The sequence below is a fragment of the Podarcis pityusensis genome, assembly GCF_964106645.2.
Source record: "Podarcis pityusensis genome assembly, chromosome: 8".
NCBI lineage: Eukaryota > Metazoa > Chordata > Lepidosauria > Squamata > Lacertidae > Podarcis > Podarcis pityusensis.
In genome coordinates, this window is record NC_138033.1 from 5,044,667 (window position 1) to 5,060,464 (window position 15,798).

The 15,798-nt window shown below is 53.9% G+C and overlaps 1 protein-coding gene across 3 annotated transcripts in view; it reads right to left on the minus strand.

Annotated features, from left to right (window-relative positions):
• SIPA1L3 (signal induced proliferation associated 1 like 3) overlaps positions 1-15,798 on the minus strand; it is a 102,326-nt gene that overhangs the window by 25,357 nt on the left and 61,171 nt on the right. For all 3 annotated transcript variants that reach the window (XM_081018587.1, XM_081018586.1, XM_081018588.1), the window contains exons 5-10: positions 13,489-13,663; positions 13,172-13,275; positions 11,425-11,582; positions 9,668-10,244; positions 7,762-8,036; positions 136-366 (exon numbers count right to left, since the gene is read on the minus strand). In XM_081018587.1, coding sequence (XP_080874713.1) covers positions 136-366; positions 7,762-8,036; positions 9,668-10,244; positions 11,425-11,582; positions 13,172-13,275; positions 13,489-13,663 — 1,520 coding nt within the window. The remainder of the gene's footprint in view (positions 1-135; positions 367-7,761; positions 8,037-9,667; positions 10,245-11,424; positions 11,583-13,171; positions 13,276-13,488; positions 13,664-15,798) is intronic.

Below are 15,798 nucleotides of genomic sequence, written 5' to 3' on the forward strand. Positions count from 1 at the left end.
CAGGCGCCTTGGGAAGCTGCAAAGATGTTGGCTGCAGCAGCAACAGGAGGGCGAGGCTGCCGGGGGGGGGGAGAGAGAAAATGAGCAAGCCAAGCCCCCCCCCCCATGCCCGACCATCCCCCTCCTCCTCCTCACCTCTTGCCATGCAGGGGCTGGGGCTCTCGGTAAGGGGCCACGGCACTCTGCTTCGGGGTCCTGGTCAAGGACTGGGACTGGCCGTGGCTTGGCTGCGAGGAGCCGTGGGTGGCATTGCTGCTCCACTGCCAGGCGGAGTTGCTGCGGTAGGGGGGCCGGTAGCCCACCGGCAGGCTCTCCTGCTCCCCCTTGGCCTCCAGGGTGCTCATCTTGAAGGACTCGGCCCAGCCCCTGCAGAGGGAGAGAACAGAGCAGAGGCGCACTGAGCAAAGCTCTCCACCGTCCGCACGGAACGGGGTTGGGCTGGATGACCCTCCGCACCCCTTCCGACTCTTCCTTTAGAGCAGCGGTTCTCAACCTGTGGGTCCCCAGATGTTGTTGGACTACAACTCCCATCACCCCTGAGCTCTGGCCTTGCTAGCTAGGGGTGATGGGAGTTGTAGTTCAACAACTTCTGGGGACCCGCAGGTTGAGAAAGGCTGCTAGTGCCATCAAAGTTGGCCCTCATGGCCTCCACCAGGCCAGAGGCAACGTAAGCAGATCCAGCTGGACCCGCATCCGGTTCTGGTGGTGACCAGGTACCCCTAAGAACCCAGGAATCATGATAGACTGCCTCTGGACCTGGAGGCTCCACAATAACAAGTAAGAAGAGCTGGGCTGCTGGATCAGGCCCAGACTCCTGTTTTCACAGGGGCCAACCGGATAACGCCAAGGTAAACCCGCAAGCGGGATCCGAGCACAAGAGCCGTGTCCCCATCTCCTGTGACTTCCAGCAATTAGCTCTCAGGAGCATCGCTGCCTCCAACTGTGAAGGCACAGCATAGTCATCCTGGCTAAGAGCCATCGACAGCCCTCCCCTCCTCCTCCATGGATTTCTCACATCCTCTTTTAAAGCCATCCCTGGCTCCTGTGGGAGGGAGTTCCGCAGTCCAACACTCAGCTGCACGAGGAAGGACTTTTGGTTACCTGAGTCATGCACACGGCAGGGGCTGCCAAGATGTGCGGCTTATGAAACAAGGAGAGAGACATGTGCTCAGAGAGATGGTGGGGAGCTGTGCTCATTGACCCCTCCCCCCCAAAAAAACCACACACTTTGCAGCTTCGATCCTCCAATGGCCTGATGTAAGAACTTCCATGCAATTCTCGGAAGCAAAGAATCACGCTGAGTCAACCTTTGCAAAAAGACCTCTTGCCATGACTCACGCTCTACTCCATTCCCCATCCAGCATGTGTCTCTGGGCTGCCCTCCAACTCCAAAAGGAGACCCTCTTTTCTGGCTCTCTCTTGGGAGACCACAGGAGGGTTCAAGGCCAGGGGCCACCTCTGCACCAAACCAGAACTTCCAGCGCGGCAGGAAGGCTGGATTTCAGAACAGGAGGGACAGCCGCAAGGGCCAGGCTCCGTCGGAGGATGGAGACAGCCTACCGCCTTCTGATGGGCTTCCCCTGGCCAGGTGGATCTGCACCCATTCCTCTGGGGTGCCACTGTTTGCTAGTGGGGGGGGGGCACAGCACACAGAGCTGCAGATTTCACTCACCCAGGCAAGTCTCTAGCAAAAGCGAGCATCTGATTCCTCCCTCCGCCAGCTGGATCTCCAAAAAGCAGTGCTGGGAAGGATGAAGTCATTGGCAACAAGCCTTGGCAGGGGGAGCCCCCCCCCCCCGGCAACACCTAGCGCCGGAGCCGGCTTCCAGGGCCCGACAAGACCACCCCACTCAAATTTCAGGGCCACCAATACCTGCCTCTGCTGTGGGAACCCCACTGCCCACCCCCTTGGCTCTGTGGAGAGGAAGGGCAAGCAACCGCCTCAGTGTCAGTTCAGCCATTGTGCTCGTGCGCTCCGTTCGGCACCGGCAATTTGGTTGGGGAGGGCGGACGTGTCGGCAAGCTGAGGGGTGTCTCAACTTGCTCTCCCAACCACACCTGGCGAATCAGGCAGGAAGCTGGAGAGGCCAAGGGCACAGCTGGGGCTCGCGAGGATGCTACTTAACTCTTTGCAGGCTCTATGCATCCGCCTCCTCTAGAGGAGATGAGTAAGAGCAGCCCACTCGCAGGCGGGAGCGGAAAGGGGCCGCGCAGGGTGGAGAATTTCCCAAAAAGGGGAGTCTGGGAAAAGCCAGCATGAAACGCTCGCCGTCCTCACCCCAGGCAGCCTTGCAAACGCAGCTTTTCGCATCCAAAGCGCTTAAAAAACAGGAACCGCAAAGCTCGCCTTCACCCCCTTGCTGAGGATTTCCCTCCCCGCAGCTTCCGGCCGGATGCTGAAGTCACACCTGAGATGCGTATGCAGGACGCACCCTCTTCCCATGGCCATTATTTGTTCTGGCTGCTTTTAATTCTGGGTTTTAAAGTGCCGTGAGCTGCCCTGGGGATGTGCAAGTAATAAACCTATGAACAACTACAACAACGACAACACTAATGTTTACAGATGGGAGGCTGAGTCGGCGACCTGCCTGTGGTCAGCTGTGGCATGCAAACCCAGAAGCCCCCCCACCCTCACCCCCACAAAGGCTCCATGTGTAAAACTCTTCCCCACAGCTTGGCCATGCTGCCTTCTGGCAAGAAGCGTTCGGACGCTGTTCAGCTCAGGATCAATGTCAAGAGGACAATGGCTTAAGAACCAGAAGTAACGTATTTTTCACTCCATAAGACGCACCCTTTTCTTCCTAGAAAGTAAGGGGAAATGTCTATGCGTCTTATGGAGCGAATGCATGGTCCCTGGAGCCGAATTGCCCAGGGGCGAAAAGCACATCACGCAATGGCGCAAAAACGTGGTTACAAAGCACGGATCCACATGGATTCTCAGGATTTTTGCATTGGGCTACCCCAAACTCACCGTCAAATCACATGTCTGTGGCCACAGCATGAACCACAAAAATCATACATCCACTGTTTCGTTCAGAATATTTTTTTTCTTGTTTTCCTCCTCTAAAAACTAGGTGCGTCTTATGGTCAGGTGCATCGTATGGAGCGAAAAATACAGTAACTCCATCTCTACCCCCCACCGACTTTGGGACGTCTCGCTCACCAGAATAATAGTGGGCTCAGCAAGAAACAGGACATCTACCACTGGTCTTGCAACGACTGCCCCCAAGCATCCACTGACTACAACCTGGGAGAGATGATGCGCAGGGGCCGGGCTCTGTGCCCCCCCCCCGACCCTGCGCTTGAGCCGGGGACTGTTCCCTCCTGCTCTGGCGACTGGGAGGCCAGGAGCGGATCTGAATCCTGAACCGACATCTGAAACGGCTCCTCGCTCTCCTCTCCCAGACTCCTCAGGCGCAAAACAGCTGTACGCCGGCATGGTTACGTTCCAGCAATGCAGGGTGTGGCCCAGATTCCCCCCCAGGGAGCCCTCATTCCTGAGCAATGCAGTCAGTCCTGAGCAGGGTGTCAGCACACCCGTCCTCGCTCTCTGTTAGCTTCTGCTCCCGGGAAACGGGCGGAAAGCATCGTCCCAAGACAGAATGGCCAAGCCTTTGGAAGAACAAGTTTGGTTGGAGGAGGGCCAGCAAGGCTTCTTCAGGGTCAAGTCACAGAATCCTAGAACTGTAGAGTTGGAAGGGAACCCTACAGTCATCTAGTCCAACCCCCTGCAGTGGCTAACCTGAAGGAGCGTCTCCACCCCCATCATTCAGCCTGGACACTGAGGTCCAGCTCTGAGGGCCTTCTGGCAGTTCCCTCTCTGCGAGAAGCAAAGTTACAGGGAACCAGGCAGAGGGCCTTCTCAGTGGTGGTGCCCCCCCCCTGTGGAATGCCTCCCATCAGATGTCAAGGAAATAAACAACTATCTGACTTTGAGAAGACATCTGAAGGCAACCCTGTACAGAAGTTTTTAAGATTTGATATTTTATTCTGTTTTTAATCTATTGGGAGCTGCCCAGAGTGGCTGGGGAGACTCAGCCAGATGGGTGCGGTATGTATGTATGTATGAATGAATAAATAAATATTATTATTATTATTTTCTATAAGCATAGGGATGCGGGGGGTCTAAACCACAGTGTCTAGGGCTTGCCAATTGGAAGGTCGGCGGTTCAAATCCCTGCGACGGGGTGAGCTCCTGTTGCTCGGTCCCTGCTCCTGCCAACCTAGCAGTTTGAAAGCACGTCAAAAGTGCAAGTAGATAAATAGGTTCCGCTCCGGCGGAAAGGTAAACGGTGTTTCCGTGCGCTGCTCGGGTTTGCCAGAAGCGGCTTAGTCATGCTGGCCACATGACCCGGAAGGTGTCTGCAGACAAACAGCTCCCTCAGCCAGTAAAGTGAGATGAGCACCACAACCCCAGAATCGTTTACGACTGGACTTAACTGTCAGGGGTCCTTTACCTTTACCTTTATAAGCATATGGAAAGGGGTGATGCAGGAAGTACAGTGTACTTAAGACTCTCCAAAAGCCACTGATCAAGTCCCTCACCAAAGACTCTTGAGTAAGCGTAGCAGACGCAGATTAACAGGAGAGGGCCTGTCATGGGACTCAGCTCTACAGCTGCAAATAAAACATTGTGAGTGTGTTGTAAAAGGTAAAGGTACCCCTGCCCATACGGGACAGTCGTGTCCGACTCTAGGGTTGTGCGCTCAGAGGCCGGGAGCCAGCGCTGTCCGCAGACACATCCGGGTCACGTGGCCAGCGTGACGAAGCTGCTCTGGCGAGCCAGAGCCGCACACAGAAACGCCGTTTACCTTCCCACTAGTAAGCGGTCCCTATTTATCTACTTGCACCCGGGGGTGCTTTTGAACTGCTAGGTTGGCAGGTGCTGGGACCGAGCAACGGGAGCGCACCCCGTCGCAGGGATTTGAACCGCCGACCATGCGATCGGCAAGGCCTAGGCGCTGAGGTTTAACCCACAGCGCCACCCGTGTTGTAAAGTGCAGTAAACAAATGCGACACTAGATGGTGACTGTTAGCCTTATGGCGAATTCAATACAGTTTTCAATACGAAAGAAAAAGCATTTCCACAGCGTTTTTTTGTATGTGCCTAGATTCCACCATGGACTGGTAACTGGTTAAGGAACAGGAGAACCAGAGCACAGGATGGAGGTATCCGGAAAATCCCTCAAGCGTCGCTTGGGCCTCTGCTTGCTAACTTGTTCACAAATGACCTGGAGTTGGGGGAGAGCAGCAAGGGGGCCAAAATTTACAGATCACATACAGGAGCAAAAAGGGATTGTGAGGAATTGAAACTAGAATAATGTGAAGCCCACTGGCTCAAGATATTTCCTCACTTGGCATGTGTTTAGGGGGAGCTGGAACTGGCAGTGACTGACCAGGAACGAGATCGTGGGGTTGTACTGAATTAGCAAAATCCAAACGCTGACCTAGCCATTCTGACTTCCGTGTACAAAGCTTATTGCAGAGATTAGATGGTAGTCAGTATTTATTGAGTCTTTATCTTTACTGAGCCATTTGCTCTGATTGGTTTATGGGGCGCTTAGACAACACTGGGGAGACGCGGGTGGCGCTGTGGTCTAAACCACAGAGCCTAAGGCTTGCCGATCGGAAGGTCAGAGGTTCGAATCCCTGCGATGGAGTGAGCTCCCGTTGTTTGGTCCCAGCTCCTGCCAACCTAGCAGTTCGAAAGCACATCAAAATGCAAGTAGAGAAATAGGTTCCGCTCCGGCGGGAAGGTAAACGGTGTTTCCGTGCGCTGCTCTGGTTTGCCAGAAGCGGCTTAGTCATGCTGGCCACATGACCCGGAAGGTGTCTGCAGACAAACAGCTCCCTCAGCCAGTAAAGTGAGATGAGCACCACAACCCCAGAATCGTTTACGACTGGACTTAACTGTCAGGGGTCCTTTACCTTTACCTTTATAAGCATATGGAAAGGGGTGATGCAGGAAGTACAGTGTACTTAAGACTCTCCAAAAGCCACTGATCAAGTCCCTCACCAAAGACTCTTGAGTAAGCGTAGCAGATGCAGATTAACAGGAGTGGCTTAGTCATGCTGGCCACATGACCCGGAAGCTGTCTGCGGACAAATGTCGGCTCCCTCGGCCTATAGAGCGAGATGAGCATGCAACCCCAGAGTTGTCCGCGACTGGACCTTACGGTCAGGGGTACCTTTAGACAACACTGAGCCTCCACCCTGCCTCTTTTCTGATTTCTAGGCTTCCCCTCATCACTCATCCACCCACCCCACATTTCTGAATGCATTTCTCTGTCACTTTCCAAACTGCAAGAAGTCTCTTTTGAAACATGGATCTGTTGCGCTAGGGAGACAAAGGCCACAAGATACCCAAACTCCCCTCTCCCTGCTGCTCCACCACTTGGGGCAAGGAGCGAGGTCGAGCGACCACCTCCCCACACACCCTGAGACCTCCTGGGCCTGCAGCAACTGGGACATTAGGGCAAAGGCTGGGCAATTAATAAAAACTGTAACAGCAAACAGTTAACGGTAAAGGGATCCCTGACCATTAGGTCCAGTCGTGACCAACTCTGGGGTTGCGGTGCTCATCTCACTTTATTGGCCGAGGGAGCCGGTGTACAGCTTCCGGGTCATGTGGCCAGCATGACTAAGCCGCTTCTGGTGAACCAGAGCAGCGTACGGAAACGCCGTTTACCTTCCCACCGGAACGGTACCTATTTATCTACTTGCACTTTGACGTGCTTTCAAACTGCTAGGTTGGTAGGAGCAGGGACCGAGCAATGGGAGCTCACCCCGTTGCTGGGATTCGAACCGCCGACCTTCTGATCGGCAAGTCCTAGGCTCTGTGGTTTAACCCACAGAGCCCAGGCCTAAATGGATATGTTGCTTGAGGCAGAACTGAGCGTCCACTGCAACATCAGCCACAAGCCTTGCCCATCACTCACGGGGACAGTAATGGAGACCTGGGCGCCACCCAAATGATGCTGGGACTCCAACTCCCATCAGTCCCAGCCAGCATGGCCAATATGGGAGATGTAGTCTAACTGATCGCTGAACAATGAATGCTTTTGAATTCTGGTGCTGGAGGAGACTCTTGAGAGTCCCATGGACTGCAAGAAGATCAGACCTATCCATTCTGAAGGAAATCAGCCCTGAGTGCTCACTGGAAGGACAGATCCTGAAGCTGAGGCTCCAAGACTTTGGCCACCTCATGAGAAGAGAAGACTCCCTGGAAAAGACCCTGATGTTGGGAAAGATGGAGGGCACAAGGAGAAGGGGATGACAGAGGACGAGATGGTGGGACAGTGTTCTCGAAGCTACCAGCATGAGTTTGACCAAACTGGGGGAGGCAGTGGAAGACAGGAGTGCCTGGCGTGCTCTGGTCTGTGGGGTCACGAAGAGTCGGACACGACTAAACGACTAAACAACAGTCTAACTGAACTTCAGGACGGCCCTTCCTCAGGAGCAGGTGGGCTCTCCTCCACCAGAGGCTACACAAGCTGTTTGCCAGGGACCCTGTATTAGCCTCCTGCCTTGCAGATCAGGCACTGACAACACTGCTTCCACAGCCCCTGCCAGCTCTGTAATGAGCAGTGGGAGCAAAAGCGTGCAAAAGGGGTCCATGCGAGGCCACCCGATGAGCCTGGCTGTGTCCTCTTGGCGCAGCACAATGGTTTGGTGCAGAACAGACAGGTATGTGGAGCCACAGGAGTCCTTTTGCTGCTGCCAGCCTGCCAGGCGTTAAACGCAAAGCAAGGCCAATGTTACCTGCGAGGGACGCCATCCTCGTGCGGAGGGACGATGACCACCTTCACCGTCACAGAGGTGCGCAGCCAGTCGATCATCTGGTCGTGGCTGAGCGTGACCACGGCCACCTTGCAGATCTCCACCAGCCGGCTGCCCTGGCGCAGCCCCGCTTGCCAGGCAAAGCCGTAGTCCTCCACCTCGGCCACCGTCCCGTCAAACTTCACGTGGAATCCCAGCTGCCCCAGCCCGTTCCTCCGCAGTGTCATCTCCACCGTCTCGCAGCCAGAGGTCATGACCTAGGGAAAGAGTCGGAAGGGGCAAAGAAGAGTGAAACCGTAAGGGACCCCAAGGGTCATCTAGTCCAACCCCCCGAATTGCAGGGATCACCCTTCAACCTCTGCTTAAGAAACTCCAATGAAGGATTGCACCCCATCTTCCAGTGGCAGACGGTGAAATTTTTCGTAGGGGAACAGTTACAGCCAGAGGCGCTGGTTTGCCAGGAGACATGTGTGATGACGTCCCAATGTTCCACGTGTGAGCATCATGCCTCTCTCCCTAAGCTGGGCAGAAGCTTTCCAGGCTCTGGGAAGGAGGCACCGGGCTTTAACACTTTATTAATTTACTGGGAGGGACGTGGGTGGCGCTGTGGGTTAAACCACAGAGCCTAGAACTTGCCGATCTCAAGGTCGACGGTTTGAACCCCCGCGATGGGGTGAGCTCCCATTGCTCGGTCCCTGCTCCTGCCAACCTAGCAGTTCAAAAGCACGTCAAAGTGCAAGTAGATAAATAGGTACCGCTCTGGCAGGAAACACCGTTTCCGTGCGCTCTGGTTCGCCAGAAGCGGCTTAGTCATGCTGGCCACATGACCCGGAAGTTGTACGCCGGCTCCGTCGGCCAATAAAGCGAAATAAGCGCTGCAATCCCAGTCGGCCACGACTGGACTTAATGGTCAGGGGTCCCTTTACCTTTACCTTAATTTACTGGGAACATTTAGGAGACCAGTCTAGGCCCCCAGTCCACCAACCACATGCCACTGCCACCTTCCGAAGGAGACAGTTCCGCTCTGCAGCGGCTCTGACCATCACAAAGTTATTCCTAAACTTTAGTCGCAATCTCCTTTCCTCCCCGCCCCCCCATAATTTTTTTTATTTATACTTTTCAGGTTTATACCTATCATTAATTTTACAATCACTTTAACATTTCAAAGCTTGACTTCCTTCCCCCTCTTTCTGCGGTTCCTTAAATTTATTTTTTAATATCTTCTGCATATCCAAATTCATTTAATTTGCTCATTTAATTATCTACTTTAAATATATACCCTTATGAAACTGCAGGTTATCACAATAATGTTTTTACCTGTTTGCAATTTATCTGTAAATATTCAGTAGACCATTTCCATTCTTTCATGAAACATTCATTATCTTGATTTCTCTGTAACGGCTCTGACCATCAGAAAGGTATTCCTAAGGTTTAGTTGCAATCTCCTTTCCTGTCATTTGAATACACTGGCTCATTTGAAAACTCCCACTTCCATGGGACAGCCTTTCAGATACAGAGGTACCTCGGGTTAAAAACTTAATTCGTTCTGGAGGTCTGTTCTTAACCTGAAACTCTTCTTAACCTTTAGCTAATGGGGTCTCCCGTTGCCGCTGCGAGATTTCTGTTCTCATCCTGAAGCAAAGTTCTTAACCCGAGGTACTATTTCTGGGTTAGCGGAGTCTGTAACCTGAAGCATCTGTCACCTGAGATACCACTGTATTCTCTCACATCCCCCCCCCCCCAGTTATCTTCCCCCAACTCCCTCTACCACTCCTAAATAAGGCTTGGTTTCCCAACTTGGTTTCAAACTCCCCGCCGCTCCTCGCAGGCACGCAAAGGGCCCGAGGATCTAAGGGTGCTATCCTGACTTAATGTGGCCGTCACTGACCTTCAGACGCTGCACAATCTCCTTGATGTCCTCCGGGTTGCTCTCCAGGGCCCGGATGAAAATGTGGTCCCCGCGCCCGTAGAAGACCTTGATGCTGAACGTGTCCGGCGTCCACCCGATCACGTCCGCGCAGAAGCAGTTGAAGACCACCTCTTTGGTGCCCAGGTCCAAGAGGACGACAAACTCGTTGGAGATGCCCAAGATGCACTCGATCTCCAGCCCCTGGGTGTAATCCTGCGCCTGCACGTGCCACGCAATGGCCCCGGCACTGTGCTGCTCGGCTCCCGGCCGGGCTTTCGTCTTCTCCTTCTTCTTGGAGGCCAGAGAGATCAGGTTGAACTTCCCCGTGGAGTCGATGGGCGTGCTGGTGACACAGTTCTCCGCCAGGTCCTTCAGGTACTCCTGCCGCGTCCGCGTGGCCATGGTGTGGAACTTGTCCGACTTGTGGGCCGCGTTCTCGGCGTTGATCACCTTGGCCAGCAGGAAGTCCCGGAAGACGTCGGATTTGTGGAAGGCGGCTCGGCTGGGGATGGCTGGCCCAAAGGGAGGGACGTCTTTGGAGCGGGTCACCGCCACGCTGGGGACACGGAAGGAGAGAAGTGGGAAGCACAGCTTGGACCAAGCAGAAGGCAGGAGCCAGCCGGCAGTAAATCCCAGCAGTTTATTATCCCTGGTCCCCCACGGATCAGTTGCCCAGACTGAAAGTTCCCACCTCCCCTCCGCCATCTCAGTCTCCACCTCTCCAGGGTTTTCCCCAAACAATCAGAGCCTTAGCTTGCGTGAAGCCAACCTCCTCTCCGCCCTTTTCATGCCTCTCCTGGTTCTGGGAGACCAGGGAGGAGGGGAGCTGGTCACAGCAGGAGGGGGAGACACCCGGGCCACTTCACCAGCCGAACTCATCTCTGCATCTTGGCTTGCCTCTTCTCCTGCCTCTGAATCTGGACCTCTTGCTGCCACAGACCCTTCCTGTTGCAGCTGAATGATGTCGTGATGACCTCATGTGATGGGCAGAAAGGTGGCCCCGCCCACTTGTCAAATTTGGCCCTGGTCTATAGCTGTCAACTTACAGATTTGAAAATAAGGGACCAGCAGCCTCAAAAATAAGGGACCAGCAGCCAAAATAAGGGATTTTCCGGGCACAGGTATGTTCAACTTCTGAGCCCCTCTGAGCCAAAGGCAGAAAGCCCAGCCAGCAGCCAAATGAAGCCTCAAGCCTCAAGGAAAACCACCGTCACCTCTCCGCTGGGAAGCGCTGAGCAAAGGTGAGTCCCCTGGCAATGCAGCCGATTTGATCAGCACAAGGCATGCAAGCTCCACCCCCCAGTCATTCTTAGACTCCTTATTCGGTGAGCAACGCAGCCAAGCAACACAGTTGGAGCCTCCCTCCTCCCTGGCCAGCAGGGAGGGAGGGAGAGGAGCTGCTTCCTTTGAAGCCCGGGAAATTTAAGGGACATCATCAATAAGGGACAGCAGCGGGAAACAGCGCTGGGATAAGGGACTTTCCCACCAAATAAGGGACGCTTGACAGCTATGCCCTGGTCACCTCAAAAGCTCACTTGGCCCATAGGATAAGCATTCCTCCTGACTAGCGTTAGCTCTGCCTGGGGGGCTTCCTCCCTCCTGCCAGACCCTTCTAGAACGACTACTGCAGGGGGTTGGACTACATGACCCTGGAGCCCATTCCAACTGAACCATTTGATGATTCCGCCAGTGTCTGTGGGATGAGCCTGGGGGCCCTTTCGGGGAGGGGGTGTTACCTGTAGCAAACGTTCTCTGTGCAGGGATTCTGGGCCCGGACGATGATGAAAACATGCTGGAAATGGGAGCGGATGTTCTGGGGGGTAAAGGGCAGAGCCCCCGGCTCCTGGAAGATGATGGTGACGATGTCGTTCCCAATGTGCCTCTTCCTGAGCAGCTGGCGGAGGAAGGAGGAGACAGACAGAGGGGGTCTCAGTTATTCATCTGAAGTGTTCCTCAAACGCATTTTCATCCAGACCCAGGGCCACGTGTGCAAATGATACAGTCCAATCGCATCCTGCATGGGGGTTTGGGCCCAAGGGCTCCACATATGTGCAAGAATGCACATATTCAAACTACCCCTGTGCCAGCGTCCCTGAACTTCTATCTGGAGCAGGCTTTGCCCCCCAAAAGGCAGAGAGCTTAAAACAGGGGTAGGCAACCTAAGGCCCGGGGGCCGGATGCAGCCCAATCGCCTTCTCAATCCGGCCCGCGGACAGTCCAGGAATCAGCGTGTTTTTACATGAGTAGAATGTGTCCTTTTATTTAAAATGCATCTCTGCATTATTTGTGGTGCATAGGAATTCGTTCATTCCCCCCCCAAAAAAATATAGTCTAGCCCACCACATGGTCTGAGGGACGGTGGACCGCCCCCCTGCTGAAAAAGGTTGCTGACCCCTGGCTTAAAAGCTCACCTTGCACCATGTGCTCCAAGCACAAACAGCACTTTTAAGCTCTCTGCCTTGCTTGCATTCAACTCACTGGCCGTCATCCGTGTAAGGTTGACATTGCACAAGTTAACTAACAAGCTTCCAACAAAATACCGTATTTTTTGCCCTATAAGACGCACTTTTCCCCCTCCAAAAAATATGTGGAAATGTGTGTGCATCTTATGGAGCGAATGCAGGCTCCATGGCTTCAGCGATAGGAACGCAAAGCCTCCAAAGCGCAGTGGGAGCGCTCCTGCCGCGCTCCAGAGGCTTCGGGTTCCTTTCGCTGAAGCCTGGAGAGCGAGATGGGTCAGCGCGCACCGACCCCTCTCGCTCTCCTGGCGCTGCGCAGAGAGGGAGAGCTGCGCAGTGCCCCTTCAGCGAAGTGGGAGGAGAAATGGAAGGGGCTATGCAGAGAGGGGGAGAATTTTTTTTCTTGTTCTCCCCCTCTAAAACAAGGTGCGTCCTATAGAGCGAAAAATACGGTACTAAAAATACAATATAAAAAATACAATAAAACATCAGACATTAAAAACTACCCTAAACACATATGGTTTAGGGCAGTATTAGGACAGTAAGAAAGCAACACATAACGGAAAGTGAGAACAACGCCCCAAATCTCAATAGACTTCTGCGTCCAGATGTGCCGGTGGGAGGGAAGAAGAGAGCAGAAAAGCTCAGGAGGTCCAGGTGGTGGCAGGGCAGCGCCACTGAGGGCATCCCTGAACGCAGGAACACATTTGGACACCCAGCCAAGGGGCGCTGGATATGCGACAAAGGAGGTGGGATTGCCAGGACCCCCCAGAACGCCACAGCTGTCCCCTCAGAACATGTCCGGCATTCCTTGCTCTCTGGGGTCAGGGGGACCGAATGTTTTTAATTTCATTTTCCGTTTTAATTTGCACACCGCTTTTCTTCTATGTTGCTAGAACACAAGGCGGTTCTGCAAGCTGCAGAACCAACAAAATAGGCAGCGAAGATCCCACATCTTGTAATCTGATCAAATAAAGTTATTTTAAAAAATGCAACCCCCACTTGCATGGAGCCCACCTCGTACCTGCTGCCTATTGTTGGGGGTGTAAGGAAGCATCGTGGAGACGTGGAACATGATCTCATAGCCCTGGTAGGTGGTGTAGAGAGAGTGGGTGCCCGTGGAGTCGGCTGGAAGGCAAAAGCAAGCAGGAGGGATGCTCAGGATGGACTGGCAGCGGGGACTAGTGGGTGGAGGGGAGGGATGGACTGGGTGGCTCCTTCACAGCCTCCCCCCGAGCAGCCAGAGAGAGTTGGGGAACGGGAGGTTTCAGGGGAACAGAGAGCAGCCGGCCTGCCAGCCGACCTGCCGCCTGCCCCCAGCAAACGGCCAGAGGGACCTACTTTTGGTGTCCAGCTGGGCGGCATACTTGTCGAAGCCCCTGAGGCACACCTTCTCCCCCAGCAGCGCCAGGAACTCCTCAAAGGCAGGCCCGGCCTCTTCGTTGTTGTACATCTCCTCCTCGGAGCTCTGGTCGGCTTTGCAGTACAGGACGCCCACCTTGTGCTTGCGGCAGAGCTGAAGGGGCAGAAGGGAGAGGGAGACACACAGCCGGGTAAGAAGCGCCAAGCAGGGGGAGCCCACTGGGCAGAGGCCTGGCGAGAGACACTTCCCGTGCCATGCGTCGCAGGATCCAGCCACGACGGGGCCAGCCTCCTTCTTCCCAGACTGGCAGAAGGGCACGAGCAGGGAAGGGAGGCAAGGGAGTTCTCAGAGAAACGCCGCAAGGTGTCCGCCTGAATCTACCTGTGCATGTTCAGAGTGTTGAGACCGTGGCTGGAACAGGCCACAAAGGGGAGTCCAGCACCCCACTTCTCTCTCTTTTTTAAATAATTTTTATTGATTTTAACATATAAATTATAAAATGTACCACAAAACTTAGCACTTACACAATCTTTTTAGACTTCCATCAGCACCTCTGATGATCCACATTTTTTAACCACTTCTTATGCATTTCTTAGGGACACAGGTGGCGCTGTGGGTTAAACCACAGAGCCTAGGGCTTGCCAATCAGAAGGTCGGCGGTTCGAATCCCCACGATGGGGTGAGCTCCCGTTGCTCGGTCCCTGCTCCTGCCAACCTAGCAGTTCGAAAGCACGTCAAAGTGCAAGTAGATAAATAGGTACCGCTCCGGCGGGAAGGTAAACGGCATTTCCGTGCGCTGCTCTGGTTCGCCAGAAACGGCTTAGTCATGCTAGCCACATGACCCGGAAGCTGTACGCCGGCTCCCTCGGCCAATAAAGTGAGATGAGCGCCACAACCCCAGAGTCGGTCACGACTGGACCTAACGGTCAGGGGTCCCTTTACCTTTTATGCATTTCTTAACTTTATATTGCCTTTACATCTCTTAACAAATCATCCTTCCCCTTCTCCATTTTAGCAATAGTTCCAATAATACTCCTCACAAAACTTCTTGCAAACCTACAAACGTCGTCTGATCTACGGCACCCCGCTTCTCAAAGTGGCCAGCCAGCGGCCCAAATGCGAATCCCGCAAGCAGGACCTGAGCAGAACAGCAGCGGAGGGAGAACAAGGCCCCTGCGACTCACAGTCCTCGACAGTCGTCTCCTCTGCCATCGATTTGTCTATCTTTGCCACCCAAGTTGAGGCCATCCCTGACTCCCAGGGAAATGAGTTTCAGAGTTTGTGTCTGATGCCTGAAGAATGACTTTTTTCCGGATCTTCCCACACTCAACTTTTCCCATTGGGTTCCAGCATGACCATCATCTCTCCTCTTTCTCGACAACAAACGTCACCATCGTCTGCATCCTGGCCATGTTTTCTCTTGCTCAACTTTTCCCTAAACCGCAAAGTCCCAAATGTGGCAACCTTCCCTCGCCGGGGATCCCCTGATCTCTCCGGCTGCCCTTTCATCTCAACTTTTCCCAGATCTGCTGCAGTTGTATCTTGGTTCTCAAACAGACTCCGTTCAACTCCTGGAACTGTTCAAAAAACAAGGCGGGGCTTCCGATTGGCTGCAGGAGTGTCCTGCGGCCAATCAGAAGCCGCGTCGGATGTTCGGCTTCCAAAAACCGCTCGAAAACCGGAACACTCGCTTCCAGGTTTCGATCGTTCGATTTGTTTGGGAGCCAAGGCGTTTGAGATCCAAGGTATGACTGTACATCCTTTTGGAGGCGAGGCAAGCGGAGCAGCAGGCAGTAGGATGGCTGTCCCTGAATCCAGTGGATCTCTCCTGCTCCTGGAATCTGCCTCATCCCCTTTCAGAGCCCTCAATGCCCACCCCATTTTGCATACCTCTCCCGGTATGCCCCGCGGAGAACCTTAAGGTCCATAAATAGCAACACCCTAGAGGTTCCGGGCCCTAAGGAAGTCAGATTAGCCTCAACCAGAGCCAGGGCCTTTTCAGTGATGGCTCCAGCCTGGTGGAACGCTCTGTCTCATGAGACCAGGGCTCTGCGGGATCTGATTTCTTTCCGCAAGGCCTGTAAGACAGAGTTGTTCCGCTTGGCCTTCGGCTTGGAATCAACTTGATCCCCTCCCCCTCTTTCCTTTCTCCTTCTGTGATGGAACTCCTATTTGGGGACTTCCCTGGCTTTTTTCTGGCCCACCTAGGACCAGTATGGATAGTTGGCCTTGGTGAAAACTTGACATTTGGCCTTTCGCTTGGAATCAACTTGATTCCCTCCCCCTCT